Genomic DNA, 16,519 nt, shown 5'->3' with positions numbered 1-16,519 from the left:
GGTATAGAAGAACACGTACCACTTTGAGAGCTGTAATTGCAGCAAAATACGGTGCTCCAGTGTATCTAGAATGAAATACAATTTAGGTTAGAAAACACAGTCATGAGATTAGATAACCTGGAAATCAGCCTGCCATAATGAATTCAAGTGCAAACTGACCCCCCCCCCAACTTTCTCTTTCGTTTGCTGTAAAAGACAGATAAAATCTTGCTATACTGAAGCCAATCTCAAATCTTGCTTTGATTTCAAAGGCGCAGGATTTTACCTTAGCCACCTGACCCTTTCACAGAAATATTTATAAAGATCATGCCATAAAAAAAGCAAACTCTTCTCAGACAACCAGCTTAAAAGTTTAGAGACAAACAAAAAACAAGAGTCAAGCACTGTTTGCAAGGCAAGTCTAGGATCTGTGACCCGGATCAATCCCATCTGGTTTTAGATACTTAACTAAAGTGCCTAAACTGTGATTCCAGTTGCCCTAAATTCTCTTTATGAAGACTGAAGAGAGAGATATGGACAAAATCACCCTCCAGAGGTGCTGCCTTCTGCCAAGAGGTAAGAACCTAAGCACATTAGACCAACAGGAAAACTAACTCCTGGCTAATCAACACAGCTATAAGACAGCACCTTTTTGCTCTTTATAGAATGTTTATTAATGGCAGATGTCCAAGAGCGGATCTCTCTTACAGGAGGAAGATGCCACCTCTATTTCACAACAGGAAAATGAAAACCAGGAAGGTGTAGTGGCTCGTTCGAAGTGTTGTGCAGATTACTGAACGTGGCCAAGAAAAGAATAGAGCCTGGTTTATTTCTAGGTCAGTACAGCATTTAACTGATTTATGCTCTCTCTCTTTTTTCCCCTGAATCATGCTATTTTACTCCAGAACATAAAACAAGGTATTGAGAGAAATCTAGTAAGCACCACAGTTTATCAAAATAAAAAGCGCACAGTAAGGAAATATTCTCTTCCCAATTTAAGAGATGCAGTTCCCAAATTTCTGTTTAACTTACTCTTGACATCCTCCAACAATGCCTATACGTCCATCTTGACCTTTATGCCTTTTCCCTGTTAGAGGAGGGATAACATTGCGCACCAGTTGAAAAATATTCTCCATATCCTTTAGAGAGTGTGTTCTGTGCAGTGAAAAAGATCTCTCTATAACTGAAAAGAAGAAAATAAGTGTTACTTTAAAGTATGTTCTTTCTTAAACTACCATCAGCATTTCTTTTAAGCACTCATAAACGCTAATAAAATCACTCAAAGATATATAAAGTGACATACTTCTAAAAAACAAATGCTTCATCACTTAAAGGCCTTTAAAACAGTGAGTAACTAGGGAAGGTGATCATTTAAAAAATGGATTTAGGGTCTGATGCAGAGAATATTCCCACCGACTGCTCACAGTCCTAATTTAGGGCTGAGGTACAGAAAGAAACAACAGCCCAGAAGAGTTATATGAACATTTTGTAACTAGAAATATCTTCTTAGTTCAGCCTAAAATCACTTCCATAATTAAGCTCAACTGAAATAGGTACACTTAGTAAGGACTAAACACATCCAGACACAGAGCAAGCACAGAGTAACTAAACCCACATTTTAAACATACACCCTACCTTATTTTTCGCTTCCCCTTAAAGACTTCCACCTCTTAGCAGAATCGGGGCCTATCTCACTGCTTTTTTTATTTTGGCAGGTGGTTACAAAGCATAATAAAAGTCTTTCTGCAAAACTATAATCCAACACACTAGGTGCAAACATTACAAATATCACACAAAGATAATATTTAGCTACAATACAATTACAGATCTCTGGCGCAAAGCTACATATTAAAACAACTGCATACTCGGAAGGCTAGATATTCAAATTACTGTTTCAAAAGACCACAGAAATTTAGAAGAAAAAAGTATTTCAAAAATTACAACTAAAGAGAATTAAACCATTCACCTAACATGGGACAAACTTGAAGATCAGTACTTCTATCAATGATGTGTTAAATATATATATATTGCAGTAAATACACTAAAAGAGTAAGTTCTATTTCAACAAAGCTCCGCATTAACTGTACAATTCTGTTCAGAAAAGCGGTTTATTTGAATGCTAGTATTAGTCTGCTAGACCATAGCTATGCTTACTTTCTTTTTTACAGATGTTCTAAAAAGCTTTAAGGAACTACTATATAGTAATACATAATTATGTAAAACTAACTCCCATGATACTCCTTATTTTCAGCTGTATAAAACTGACTAATTCCCCCCTGCCCCAACTCCAAAATCTAGGGGCAGGGGGAGGGAAGAGGAAAAACTGTTCAGAAATTTTAGACATAATAATGGGGAAAAAATGATGTAATAAACAAGAAAACTCCGCATCTGCGCGCTATCAGCCAAAAGCATCTTTTTCTGTGTCCTCCACAGAGTCTAAACTTAAACCAGATGCGCTAATCTTCAGTAATAATATGCTTCAGTGTTCAATAATGGTAAATACTCCTGGCTGATCTTTTGCTTTTAAAATCGTTCTATAATACAGGCATCCCATTCCTATTGAGATAAAAAAAAGAGAAGGAAAAAAAACCCCAACCACCCTGTTTTGGATTATGGCCAAAATAGCACTGCAGTGACCCAGAGGAGAACAAACCCAGCTCATCTCCCCTGGAAATAGGGCAGATTATTTTCTTTAAATCACACTTCATACACTCACTGGTTTTCAACCACACAAGAGATATACTTATCATATAGCTTGTAACCCTTAAAATGCAATGTTGTTATGAAGGTCCTCTCTTTCTTTGTTGCTGTTTTTTATTTATAGGTAAATATGAAGTGATTGCTTAATAAATGGGGAGAAAACAGAGAATTATGCAAAGAGAATTCTTAATAGAGCCCCGCTTACCTAGACAAACACTAAGGCACATTTAGCTATAAACAACTGAAATCTTAATTCCTTAAAAGATGTGCTGCCTGAAGCGTTACTTTTGCATCTTATAAACGCTTTGTTACACCTTTACCAATTAAAAGATTAGAATCCTGAGTCGTTCTTGCTACAGTTAAATATATATAAAACGCATTTTTGTACAGTGTAATATGATTGCACACCTCTATGATAAAATCCAGCAGGAAAAACTGAACTTTAGTTTCAAGTCTTTACAGATAAGGAAACTCTTTCAGCAAAAAACCTTTCAGAAGTGATGGCTAGGCCTTGTGGGTACCACCACCCCAGTCTAGAACCTCAAATGATTTCCCTAAGAGATTTTCTAAAGCACTTCAGGTCTCCTTTTAACTTAAAAGTGAAAACAACATTTAAAACACAGAATCCATACGTACGCCATAATTAATCTACAGAAGTCTGCTGCCATCGAAGAATGCTACAGACCAACTATCCACTCAAGAAGAAACACAACCAAGTCAGCCAGCCTAAAGCCTCAACAGACCTAACTATGCAGTCCCCCACGCATTTTACAGGGAAACGCAGTATGTAACGCAGCACTGAAAAGGCTCCAAGATCCTCTCAGGAATCGGAGAATGCCCTTTAGGATCTGGCATGCTGGATTATTATTCAACGCTGAGGCTGGGTGGTTTTTTTTTTTTCCTTTTCAAATCACACTTTTTTTCTTCCAAGCAGTGTGAAATTCAGAATTAAAACAGAACAAGACTTGTTTCGTTTCCAGGCGGCAGGCTACAACCACCGAGCCTCAAGCTGACTCTGGTTCCAGCACCAATAGAGTATCCCTGTTTTCCTCCTGCCCATGCAGTCTACCTCCACGCACAAAGACGCTACGATAAAGATAAATGACACGGAGCCACGGATCCCGAGAAGTCTGTTAATGAATGCTAATATCTGATTATCAGCTTCTGGCCCACAAATAAGGTACAGAAGGAAGAGCCTGTGCATAAACACCAACTCTAGAGTTACTGCTTTGCCTTTTTCTTTAAAATAAATTCAGATGTCCAAAGAATTTATAAATGAACTGGTGTAGAAGAAAAACATATGCCTGTATTTTCATCTTCTACTACACCTACTACAATAATATGATGTTTAATTAAAAGATAAGATTCAAAATTTTGATTGAAGGAAATTTATTTTAAAGAAGCTGGATTTTAACATTTGACTTACTTCAGCATAGGCAAAACTCCACCCTTTTCCCAACCCTGAAAAAACATATGCACAGACTTAACTTCACATACTGGGTTAGGCCCATTAACTTCAACAGCAGCAGAATTTCCGCTACAAGGTACCTAATGTTTCCAGATAGCTTTCAGCAAATGCGCTGCTTGCCTTTTATATACAAAACTTCTCCTAACTTCAGTTTAGAGAGACGTGAATGTGGAAAGAAGTCCCCCATGTTTACAGGGTTCAAAAGGTGTGATTTTGCTTATTAAAATCTGTTATAACTAATGTATCTATATTAAATAATCAGTACAATGGTACGAATGACGTTTTAATTTCATTTTACATCAGACAGACACCTTCACCACAATATTAAATAATTCCAATTAGCTTTTATTTTCAAAAGCTACTTACTACCAGTGCTTTCACACAGGAGTTTAAAAAAAAATAGCTTTTATTTATGCTATAGAAGGAAGTACCTATCGGTGGAGAAAGTGCTGCTGTCATAGCATTATAATTAAAGTTATCCCCATATGAACGATGGTTCGCTCTCTGAGGTGGACTCGCTGGTATAGATTGTGACCTTTGTGATACCGTAGAAGAAATTCCTGCCAACATCTGTCCCAACATCTGTAACATCTGGAGCTCTCGAGCATGCTCAGCTTCCCGACGCTTGTCCTCAATTTTGAGCCTCTGCTCTTCATATCTGTAGAATTTCTCTTCCGTGTCCACGCTCTGCTGCAGGAATTTTTCCATCATTTTATCCAATGTTAAATTTGCATGGCGTTTTTTTGATCTCTTGGGCTGATTGAGAGGTGGGGTAATAGTTGGAGCATTGATTTCTTTAAAGCCTAAAACAAAAAGAGAGACAATTATTTTTCTGAAGAAAAATAATTTTGTAAGAAAGCAGCAAAAAAAACCCCTCCCTATGAGACGTGCACCCAACGTGTCACAGAGTTGTTATACTTTTTCAACGTGAATTGTAATTCTTTCAGATATTTTAATTTCAGAGTACCGAAGCAAAACCACAAGCTTCTACAAAGTTATGAAGGTAACACGAAAAATCGCACAGAGGCATCTTTTAACTGTTGTAGTACTAAACTTCAACAATAGGAGTCTTTTTGATCTTCTAAAAAGGTTTAAGTGAAGGCTATTAAATAGTTCGGCCTCATTTATGTATTGCAGGTAATTACATTAATCTAAATTGAGTTTCAGTCTGCTGGCATTCTGGATTTGCATTTCAAAAGAACATTAGTGTAAACAACTCTTTGATGGGGTTTATGTGTAAAAAGAAGGTTGGTTAAACGTCAACCAATTGGCAGATTTCTCAGTGATGTCAACTTCTGAAGACAGGTTCACATTTGTATTAAAACCACGGCGTTAATCTAGATTTAAAACAAACAAATAACACTGCCCTGCCCCCCCGCCTCCACAACACAAACAGGGAGCTGAGGGTGAAGAACGAGCAAGGAGAGGACAGGCTTTATCTACGGGCTGTTCCGCAAGCCCGCTAAAGTTAGAAGCGGTGTTTCTGAAACAACTCGAGCAATTAATTACGTAAAAGCTCTCCCCTAGCTTTCTGGCCCATCTGCAACAATAAGCAGATTTTTCAGGTATTATCGTCATCGTCGTTTTAATACCGATTAAGGCAAGTGCACCCAGTCCGCAGGGAAGGGGGAAAATCCCCCAGCGAGCAGGACGCCTGTTTTCTTGCGCTGCGCTACCTGACACTTTTGTCCGGATCATCCCCGCGCCGGTTTCCCACCGGTAAACGCCGATAAAAACTCTCTACGCTCTCCGTGTCCCCCCCATCTCCCCCTACCCGGTCTGCAGCATTGCCCCCCCCTCCCAGCAGCCCGCTCCCCTTCCAGGCGGCCTCGGCCGTGGCCGGGGATGGGGGGGGGGGGGTTACCTCGGGGACGAGGAAGGTGCCGGGGATGGAGGGGGGGGCATGGGCGGGTTTGGGAGCGCAGAGGACGGGGCGGGAGGGAGGAGGGCAAGGCAGAAGCCACTAGAAGCACGCTGGCTGGAGAGGGGCGCCGGCGGCCGGGCTGCGGGAGCCCGGGGGGGGCCGCGCCGCTCCGCGGGGCGAGGCGGGGGACACGCACACGCACACACAGACAGACACAGACACGGCAGCCGGGGCCGGGAGCCCCCCGCCGGCTACTCACCGTCGCCCGGCGGCACGGGGATGGCGAAGGGGGGGCACTCCACCTTGATGGGGTGGTCGGCGTAGGAGGAGCACTCGCCGGAGTCCTCGGTGAAGTTGTCGCGGGGGGACTCCAGCTCGGCGTCCTCGTCCAGCTCGGCGTCCACCTCGCGGCTGTTGTGCGGCGTGCCCGGCGTGGGCGGCCCGGCCAGCGGCCCCGCCGGCTGGGCGCCGTCGGGCGGGGGGGCCAGCGGCTCCGGGGCGCCGTCGGGGCCCCCCCGGCAGCTGAGGATCCGGTCCATCTCGTCGTAGTACTTGCATATCTTGCGGGCGTGCCCGTTCTTCTTCAGCCCGTCCCGGGCCTGGTAGTACTGGCGCTTGAGGCCCTTGATGCGGATGCGGCACTGCTCGGGGGTGCGCTCGAAGCCCAGCTCGGCCAGGCGGCAGGCCACGTCCCGGTACACATGGCTGTTCCGAAAGTTGCCGTCCAGCGCCGACTGCACGTCCGCCTCGCCCCAGATCTCCAGCAGCGCCCGCGTCTCCAGGTCCGACCACAGGAAGCCCCGCGTGTTCGTGATCATCCTTGGCCGGCCGGGGTCACTGCAATGGCCGCGCACCGGGGAGAGGGAGGGAGGGACGGAGGGAGGGAGGGAGGGGGAGAGCGAGGGAGGGGCGGAGGAGGGCGGCGGGGAGGAGGGAGGGGGGGTTTAATGCCCGCTCGCCGCTCTCCCGGCGGGCGCCTACGCCGGCCCCGGCCGCCGTGCGGCGGGAAGCGGCGGGCAGCCGGGCCCCGGGACCCGCATCCCAGCCCGGGCCGCCGCCAAGCCCGCACGGGCGGACGCCAACAAAACTTTCCGGGCGCCGCTTTGCGCTGCGGGCACCTGCAAAATGCTGAGGGGGGGGGGGGGGGGGCGAGTTAAAAAAAAAAAAAAAACAAAACACAAAACAACCACTCCCCCCCCCGGCTCGCCCCGCTCCGAAAACAATGATGCTAAATGGAAAAATAAACGAGCGGCCCTCTCCCCCGGGGCACGACGCGCCAGCCACCCCGCTCAGGCAGTCATCCGTGGGCGGCCGCTCCCCCGCCCCGGGCTCCTCCGGGAGCGGCAGGACGACGGCGCCGGCTCGGACTTGGAGGCCCTGCTCATCACAGTGCGCCTTCCTCCTCCCTCCCACACCACACCCCCCCCCCCGCCGCAGTGGAGGGCGATCCCTGCACACCCACCCACGCACACACACACACACACAGACACGGGCAGGGCGCTGCAGCTCCGCTCCGCGCCCTACCTCACCCCAGCGCACCGCCGCGCCGGCACCGGAGGAAACACCCCCGGGGCCGACCGGAGTCTCTCTCAGCCCCGGCTCCCGCAGGCCCGCACTACCGCACACACACACACGCACGCACGGGAGCCGCGGTGCTCTGCTCTGCGGCGCGGGGGAGACCGGGCGCAGCCGGCTCGGCTCGGCTCGCCCCCCCCCCGAGGGCCGCCACAAAAGCCCCCGCCCGCCTCCCGGAGGCCGCCGCTGGATCGGGCAGCCCCTGCCCTCGGCGGACCCCTGGGAAAGGGGGTGGCGGTGGTCGGGTTTGTGTGCGCTGCCCCCCCCCCCCCCCCCCCCCCCGGTCCCCGGCCATCCCTTCGCAAGGCAGGTGAGCGGCTCGGCCGGGCTCCCCCCCCCCCCCGCTCCCTTCCCGCTGCAGGCGGGGGCGGGTTTCATTATGGCGGCCCCCCCCGGGCCCCACAGCCGCCCACACGCCGCTCCGGCCCCTGCCCCTTCGCTTCGGTTTTGCTCCGCGAACCGTCCTCCGCCGGGAGGTGCGGAGCGGCGGTGCCCAGCCCACCTCCCCGTCACGGGGGCCCGCCGCCTTCCTCCCTCCCTCCCTCCCTCCCTCAGCTCCCCCGCGGCCCCCTCGCCGTGCCGCCCCCGGCGCCCACCCGGCCGGCCGACCCGCCTCCCCGCGGGGCGGGTCCCGCCAGAGCCCCGCCGCGGAGATGTTTGTACCTTCGTCACGCCGCGGCCAGAGGGCCGCGGTCAAGGCCAAAGCCAGCGCAGCCAGGGCGCCGGCGGCAGCAGCAGCGCCCCGTCCCCGCATCCTCCCGGGGAGAAGGGGGGGGAGAAGGCCGGGGCTGCGGCGGGGCCGCTCCGTTCCGCTCCGCGCTCTCCCTCTTACCTAGCCAGAGCGCGGGGCTCCCGACACCCCCCGCCAAGCGCGCAGGCAAGCGGCGCACACAACTCATCGGCGCGGCTTCCGGCTCCACGCCGGGGCCGGGCCGGGCCGGGCCGGGCAGGGCAGGGCAGGCCTACGCGGGCGCGCCCGCCCGCCACCGCTCCGCGCCTCCCCGCGGCCGCCCCCGGCGGCAGCCAATGGCGGCGCGGGGCCTGCGCGGGCGGGCCGCGCTGAGGGAAGGGAACGGCCGCGCTGAGGGAACGGACCGGACCGGACCGGACCGGACCGGCCGCCCGCGGGGCCGCTGCGGCCTCCTCCGGCGGCGTTGGGCCCCGCGCCCTCGGGCCTCCCGCCGTCCCCGCCGCTGGGTCCCGGGCGGTGAGGTGAGGGGCTGGGCCGGGACGGGAAGAGGTAGAGCCGGGAGCGCCCGGCGCGGCTGTCAACGGGGCTTCGGAGCTGCCTTCCCGGCCCTTTTAATGGGCAGCAGTTAAAACCTCCGAGGAACGGCTGTTTATTGCTCCCAGCCCTTCACGCCCCTCACCTCGCCCGGCGTTTCTGAGCAAACCCCTGGTGTACGAGTGTCGCTCCTTCCCAAGCTGCTGTTCCTAGCTCGGATACATCATTTTAGAGCAGTACTCTTGCAGTGTTTTCTTTAAAACACACCAGAGCTGGCGGAAATTACCAGCTGATGTTCACCTCTGGTCCTGCGGTACCTACGGAATCTAGACAATGCATCGAAATGCAGCGGCGCCCGGGAAAAACTAACGTGATGATACGCATGAGAAATCTGAAATGTTAACGCTCAAAACAGCTGTAATTTCTGCTCTAGACTCCTGGGTATTTCAGGCAAGAGTGTCGTTATTAATTCACAGAAGCTTCTAGCCTAAATACAGCAGTAAAATGTCAATGTTTCAATCAATATTTTGAAGGGGTGAAGAAAGACAACATTTTCCTTTACTGTTTTGTGTTACATAGAAGCTGTGCTCAAACAGACCTGCTGGTTTTAACCGGACCAAACCCAAGCAGGAGAGATTCGTGCCCTTCAGCTTCGGAAGCATCACTTAGAACAGCCGTGCTGCCTGCAAACTGCAAGACAGACAACCTGAGCTTGTAGTAACCCAGACTGAACGGTAACCCAGGTACCAGAGCAGGAACCTCGATGCCTGACAAGTTCACTGTCGGGTATTAACTTGTTTATGGAAAAGTTATCTTTTCTGTAGGTCCTGATACCTGGTATGTTTTTAAAGGCAATACCAGGTCAGTAAAATTTGCCCTCTACTCAGTCAGCACAAGGAATGCTTTTTACCCTTTGATTATCTGACTGTGTGGCAACCCAAAAGAGAGATTCAATGGCCAATCACATTTAGTTTTTACATGAGTTTTAACCCAGAAAAAAAGGTGGTCCGGTTGTTGAACACCACATTTCTTACACTCATGTTTTGATTCCAGCTGGAAGGATAAAGAGCATGTAGATTTCCTGCAACTCCAGCACTGATTTAACATCTGGAAAAGAGCAGGGAAAGAATGATGTGGATGTTTTTTTCATCCCATCCAGTATCTGTGGCTCCCCCAAAAACATGTCTTGTGCCCAACAAAAGAGAGAGGAAGAAAGATACAATCGTAATGTCGTTTTTCACTGGGTTCTCTGGTTTCCTTTGTAGCAGAGATGGAAGCAAGTTCTTCTGATGCTGTGGAAACCTCAGAAGTTGTTTGTGGAATCAGTGAAGTTTCCAGGACCCAATTCTCAATTCGCATGTAGAAGAAAACCTAAGGGTATCTGTGGGCTTCCTCCATGCCAAAGTTGTCTGGGTTGTTAAGCACAACCTTGACATCAACTAAAACAGCCTTGCTACTACTATTGGCCAACATGAGTGTAAAAACTTTGAGCAACACATTGCTGCTCCTCAAACGTTCTGCTGCTCTGCATCTAACTCAAGGTACCTTCTCTTGGTATAGTACTGTCTGCCATCTCCATACCATGTACAGTATAAATCCATAACTCCTAGTGCCATCTCTCAGTCCGGCATCAGCTATGTTACTTAACCGGGGGATGAGGCAGGGAAAAAAAGCCTTTTACAGAACTACAGAAGGCAAAAGGTGCACGAGGCAAAAGTTCACACGCCCATCATAGAGAAAAAGTGACTTCAAGAGGCATTTACTTCTTTAGATATATACTGTACTGTGCATTTTTTATTGAGTTTCCTGTCCTGACAGCCCTGTCACTTTGTCTGCTTGCCTGTCTGCTTGTCCCTCTCTTACATGGAGGGAGGAATGACCCTGCAGCGTTCCCTTTCGTGCTTTGGGCAAAATCCTTCCGGCTCCATCGCTTAATGCTCCATTGCTTATTGCTCCATCGCTTATTGCTCCATTGCTGGCCCCTACCTCTTTCTCAGAGTCTTGTCCGTCCTTCCCTTGATCTCAGTCTTCAGTTCCAGCATTTTAACCCTTTTCTAGCTGCATTGTCACCACAACATAGCCTCCTCATTAGTGGATTAATTACAGCAACCTCTTCCTCCCCTGCTACACAAAGAAAGGCTAGACATCAGTGGCCGACCTGAGAATGTCCTACTACTGTCAAGGTAGGAAAGAGCTCAGAGGTTTGACTTAGTAGTGGATGGCAGCCGTCACCGACAGCTGATGCTTGCTGGGAACAGAATGTATATGCATAGATAGGGTGAGGTATGGACTGCAAACTAGATGTCCCTAGGGAGAGACCCCAAAATAGTGACCACTCTGGACCATTTTGCGGCTTCTTCTGCAGGTTCCTGCCAAATCTTTGTTCACGGTATTTCTGCTTTTTGCTTCTGATCACTTTGTACGCACTCAGCACTTCAGCCCTTGCCATCCATTTGGTAACCATTGCACAACCCTGCCTACCCAAGGCATTCCACGGTGAACGTGGACAGCAGGTGGCAATAGCAGAGCTTGCAACATCCTTTGGTTGCGTTCTCTCCACTCAAGTAATTGTCGGCCTGTACTGGAATCACCATTTCATATTATAAATATAATATTATAAACATACCCATGTTAACATATCCATGTTAAATAACAGCAACAGGAGGTCTAAGCATTCATGTGGAGTGAGGGAATGGAAGAACTCAGAAGTAGTAAGTAGCTTTAATTGAAACTGCCCATAAAATATGACCAAAGATTTCTTTGTTCTTGAAATCTGGAAGCACTTTTCATTGTGAAAAAGATGAAAAAGTGGGAAGTCTTAATTTCATTTGAATATTTACCTAGCTAAATTGTAGGAGTTGGATTTGATAGTGGTAACACAGAAGGCAGTAATGGTATATGTGTTAAGATAAAAAGGGGGGCAACCCTGCAGGTGTTATTAGCAGTAATATTTACTGCCATTAAAGTGAGTGGAATGAGCATGTTTTACACCAAATATTATGTTTCTCTTATTACAGGACAAAATGTATTTTTGTATGGTGTAAATTTTAGTTTGTCAGTTTTCATGTCTCTAGGCTGCAAGGAAACTAAAAACAGAGTAAGACGACCTGAAGCTATAATAATTATTCCTGTCACTACACTTCTGTGCATTTTTATATTCAAGAGAAAGGATAGCAGCAAGCAATTAACAACAAGCTGTTACAAAAACACATCAGCATGCTTTGGTTTACCTATAAAGTTTACTAAACAGGAATGTCACATGGGCTGAAGAAGGAAACTGTAAATGAGAAGAAATATAACCACACCTGATTAAATGCTGTGTAATAAGTTAGTCCCTACAGCTTCTGTACTGTAATTCTTCATATTTTTACCAGGGCCATACAGATACTATCACTTCTAGACATATTCAGTACAATAATATTTGTCAAGCCCTGTGCTCCACTAGATATTTTTTGTTTTATCCAAAGTGAACAGCAAGGATTTTTTTCTTTTTGCCGAGTGTTAATGGTGAAAAAAACAGATATCAAGGAAACAATAAACAGAATGTGTCTGCTTTGTCCGCCTCTTAGAGCAGGCAATAAGAATGATCTATGAACTGCAACAGAAGTGAAGAGGGGTTTTTTGGGCTCACGCAATTTCATCCAACAAGTTCCTGGTATCTAGTGCAAAAAACCACACGTAAACTTGCACACCTGTCAAGCAACATCCAAAAAGTTAAAACAAATGGTCTCTTTTTTCAATAGGGAATAATGAGACTCAAAGTAAATACTGTGGAGTGATACAGTTTTCCATAAAACTGCTTTTGCTTTGTCCTTGGGCGGCAGAAAGTAACATTTGCCAAATCCATTAACTTACACAATTTAGAACACTGCTATTTTTATGAAATATACTACTTATTTATACCACTTTTTAACTGTTCAACAGCTACATCATGTTTTATTTTAGTTGTGTTGTAGCTTTGCCTGGGTATTGTTTTATCCATTGTACATACACAAAAGTCAATCCCTTGCTCAAGACTCAGCTTTATGTGCATTTAAGAGAGACACGGATACTCAGAATGATGGACAGATTTGTAAAAGATAAACTGGTTTTAGCTGAAGTGACACAGTTCAGTTCAGTTCTGGAAACACAGTATATATTGAACATGACTGCTAGAACATGACTACATGGTATATCCACAAAGGGATTTGAACGCTGAAGGGTTCCCCTTTCAGGTACCTTGCTTCCTTTTTTTTTTGCTGGCAATACGTTGCAAGTCATCTCACAGATCCAGCATATCAACTTCAGTAGTTGTGTCCCCAGGTTTTTCTGGAGACTTTGTAGTTGCTTTCCCCACAACCCCCTAAGCCCTCCATTTGTAGGCAGTCTCAGATTGCTATAATGCCACGGGTGATGTCTGCCTCCAGTGGCTTCTGGAGTTGTGCATAATCTTGTTGCCCAAAGGAAAAAGCTGTAGTTCTCCTTCCTCCCTGTGAGAGCTGTTCATGTTACATATTCCTGAGATCTCGTATGTGAAAAATACACTCGAGTCCGTAATATGCCTGCTCTTCAATATACAGGTGTTAAAATTTAACATGCGTACCTGAGTTTGATTACAGCATCCTCTACTTCAAAGTCAGCATATATGCATGTGTATTATTTCTTCCTGTTGTGGCCACAGCTGTATAAGTGTATGGGCAGCAGCAATTCATTTTCTTCATGCCAAGGCTAGCTCTGCAAGTTTTACTGGTATAATTAATCCCACTGGGGGAGGAGAAGGTCATTTAAAAAATAAAAGCCAAAACAGGCTAAGAAAGAGGGTGGGTATAACTATGTTGTTATAAAGATGACACATCAGAATGATGATTTTCCTTGCTGTATGGGAATAGCTATCCCAGTATAAAGCACCTTTATACAAATAAAACTGTAGACTTGTTAAGACGTTGAGATAGCAGGGAAATTGTGTTGCTTTAGTTCTATCATGATAATTAAAACGGTATCTATTTTTGACAGACAAGCCCCAAATAACCTATGGCAATTTTAAATTACTTCATTTGGCCGATGGTTTTCCACAAAGAAGCTTGTCCTTTCATGTGAAGTAAAATAAACTTTTCAAACCCACATTTCCATTTTCTGTCCTTCATTGTTGTTAACACCTTTCCCAGAAAGGCATGCCACGTCAGTGAATCCTGTTCTCCTAATAGCACATTTTCATGAAGAGTAGTATCTCGCTGACTCACCTCTTCAACACCATGCAGGGAGAGGAGGGCTAAAAGCCCTCTTCAGGTACCCCTGCTCTGCAAATAAGGACTCCAGGACACTCCTCTTACCTTCCCCATTCTTTAATTATACATCCTCAGGCTAGCACCCCTAACGTTTGCATCCCCACTCTCCCCTTCTTTTCTCTTGAATACCTCCTTGTCCCACTGCAGAGCACGCTTTGGTCCCTGCTGTGTGTTTTCATTTGCAAAGAGGGTCCCAGCACTACGTTGAATGTGAGGGAACACCTTGCAGTGGGGCAGGTGCCGCAGCTGGGCGCTGAGCCTCACACACTTATACTGGATTGCTCTGCACTTCCATACGATATACTCTACGTGCCACAGGTGAGCCGTTTCTGCAGGTGACGGCAGAGGACCAAAGAAATAGTCTATAAGCCGCCTTCTGCCCAGTTGTCAGCTGGCGAGTTACCTGCTGTAAAAAAGTCTTTTAAGGCACTGCCTTCCAAGTGGCCGTGAAGGCTTCCTCCTGTTATACGGAAACCAGATTATCACTGAACTTATTTGATCCACTCCTAGGGAGTAATAAAATATACATTTTGCTCAGTAAAAACTCCATCTGGTCTCTGAGATATATTGGCATGGCAAGCGTCCACCTTCTATTGCTGTTGCTCGCAGTCCCCATCCAGCCACTTATCAGTTCATCTGTCACAAGCAGCAGAAAGATTTCCCTTGCATAGACAAAAAGTCACCTCCCTGAGGCTTCTAGTAACTGGTCCTGCCTCTATTCTGGCAACCGAAGCGGCACATTTTAAGGTTGTAACAGCCTAAAAAGGATTTAACAGGCTGCCCCTTCTGCTCAGGCATTCAGAACTGCCTCTCTACAAAGAAACTGTGTAACGGGGAGGGAAAGCACTGGGAATTAAATATTAATCACTCTTGGTTTTTTTCTGGAAGAGCTCTTCTATAATGCTTCAGAGCAGACAGGAGTTTGCTGGTTAGGAAAATCAGCAAACTGAATGCTGTTCTTTTGAGATAAAATGTGATGCCTTTCATTTGCAGCTGTGCACGCACAGTCTTAATGCACCCTGTGTTTATCAGGTTGAAAAGCACTTTTATCAAATTCACCGAGGAAAAAGAAGTGCCACAGGTTTGGGCTTAACTATCCTTCTGATACCTGTGGGTCAAGGCTGAGGCCTCAGGTCTTTCCTTTCTCAGAGGGGGGACCTACTTCCCTCCCTCTTAGGCTGAGTTTATTAAAGCTGCTGACCTGTTGCAGTTCCTGGTGATTACGCAAGTGACTCAGTCGCCTTTCAAAAGCATCACATTGTTTCAAGACAAAAACATTACTGAGTAATACCAGGATGGTAAATATTTGATGGAAAAAAATACTCTTTATCAGGCTTAACAGATGCTTGCGGTTATTAGTTCTTCTGTCAAGTGTGTGTTTCTGCATGTGTTTCATTGACCCTGTTCAGAGGTGCCCTTCTCCCTCCTTGCTTTTTGTCCCGTTGAGCCTGAATCCACTAGTATAGTCATTTTCTTGAGGGCACAAAGCTTCTCAGACTTGTTTACCAGCCGTAAGATTAATCTTAACTACCCTCCAGTGATTCTAGGATCTCAGAGACATGGAAAGGACACCTATTGATACATTAACCTATAAACATCTCATGTATGTTCATAGGTTAGTGTATCAGAGTCTGGAGATCCAATTTTTGCTTTTTCTGGGCTTCCAAAGTCTCATGTCTGTTACAAAAAGGCAGCGAGACTGTTCAGTATGAGTAAAAAGACTCAGAATTGGAGGTCAAAGTGACAAAGGACAAAGATGACCTAATTGTGGAGGTGTGTGAGGACTGTTTCAGAGTAGTGGAAAGAGTGGAAATAAAGGAAGTCAAAGAGTTTCAGAAGATACTTCTGGCTGCGTATTTTTGCCAGGTCATGAGCTGTAACGGGAAATATGGAGTGTAATTCAGTTCCAGATTGTAGACATCTAAATTTAGCTATTAAACGTAGGCAACTGCCTGTGAGCCACATACCTAAACTTCCATTTCAAGCAATGGAGACCAACTCCTTAGAGTTATTGGGGCCTGGAGAGCTACCGAGCTCATCCTAAATTAGACACCTACCAGGCCAGTCAGTCAAAGACCCACTCCTGCTGCAGCTAAGGTACTTCTTAAACTTTGGCAAGTCTATTTGGCACATACCCAGCTGCCTAGAGTTCCCTGAAGGCAGGGGAACCACACACATCTCTCTGGTGACTGTGTTGGCAGGGGGAAACTACGAACCTGTTTGCCCAACAGAAACACTCCAGATGGTTGGGACAGCTGAGTGTAATGCATCCTTCAGTGCAAGCCTCCCTGAATGTCCCAAAAGCTGCTCATATACTTGCTTGTTTCACATGGTAGACACATGAAGGACGTAAACATGGCATCGGCTGCTCCTGGGAAGCCCAAGAACTTCATCTGTTCAGAGTCCCTCTGCCAGCCTTACTAACGTGGGCATAGTCTTGATGG

At 47.0% G+C, this 16,519-nt stretch overlaps 1 protein-coding gene across 5 annotated transcripts in view; it reads right to left on the bottom strand.

Annotated features, from left to right (window-relative positions):
• Positions 1-8,786, bottom strand: part of NAXD (NAD(P)HX dehydratase) — a 53,181-nt gene extending 44,395 nt beyond the window's left edge. Inside the window, exons 1-5 of one of the 5 annotated variants that reach the window (XM_075057499.1) lie at positions 8,419-8,786; positions 6,271-6,848; positions 4,579-4,950; positions 1,012-1,162; positions 20-65 (exon numbers count right to left, since the gene is read on the bottom strand). In XM_075057499.1, coding sequence (XP_074913600.1) covers positions 20-65; positions 1,012-1,162; positions 4,579-4,950; positions 6,271-6,829 — 1,128 coding nt within the window. In that variant the 5' untranslated portion in view covers positions 6,830-6,848; positions 8,419-8,786. Of the gene's footprint in view, positions 1-19; positions 66-1,011; positions 1,163-4,578; positions 4,951-6,270; positions 6,970-8,249; positions 8,398-8,418 lie in introns of those variants that run through there. The other 4 variants (XM_075057497.1, XR_012654410.1, XM_075057501.1 and 1 more) reach the window with 4 other exon arrangements.
• Positions 8,787-16,519: the final 7,733 nt, after the last annotated feature.

This window comes from Buteo buteo, chromosome 25, assembly GCF_964188355.1.
Source record: "Buteo buteo chromosome 25, bButBut1.hap1.1, whole genome shotgun sequence".
Classification (NCBI taxonomy): Eukaryota; Metazoa; Chordata; class Aves; order Accipitriformes; family Accipitridae; genus Buteo; species Buteo buteo.
Note: the sequence above shows the minus strand (reverse complement) of the source record. Positions and strands in the feature narration are given on the sequence as shown.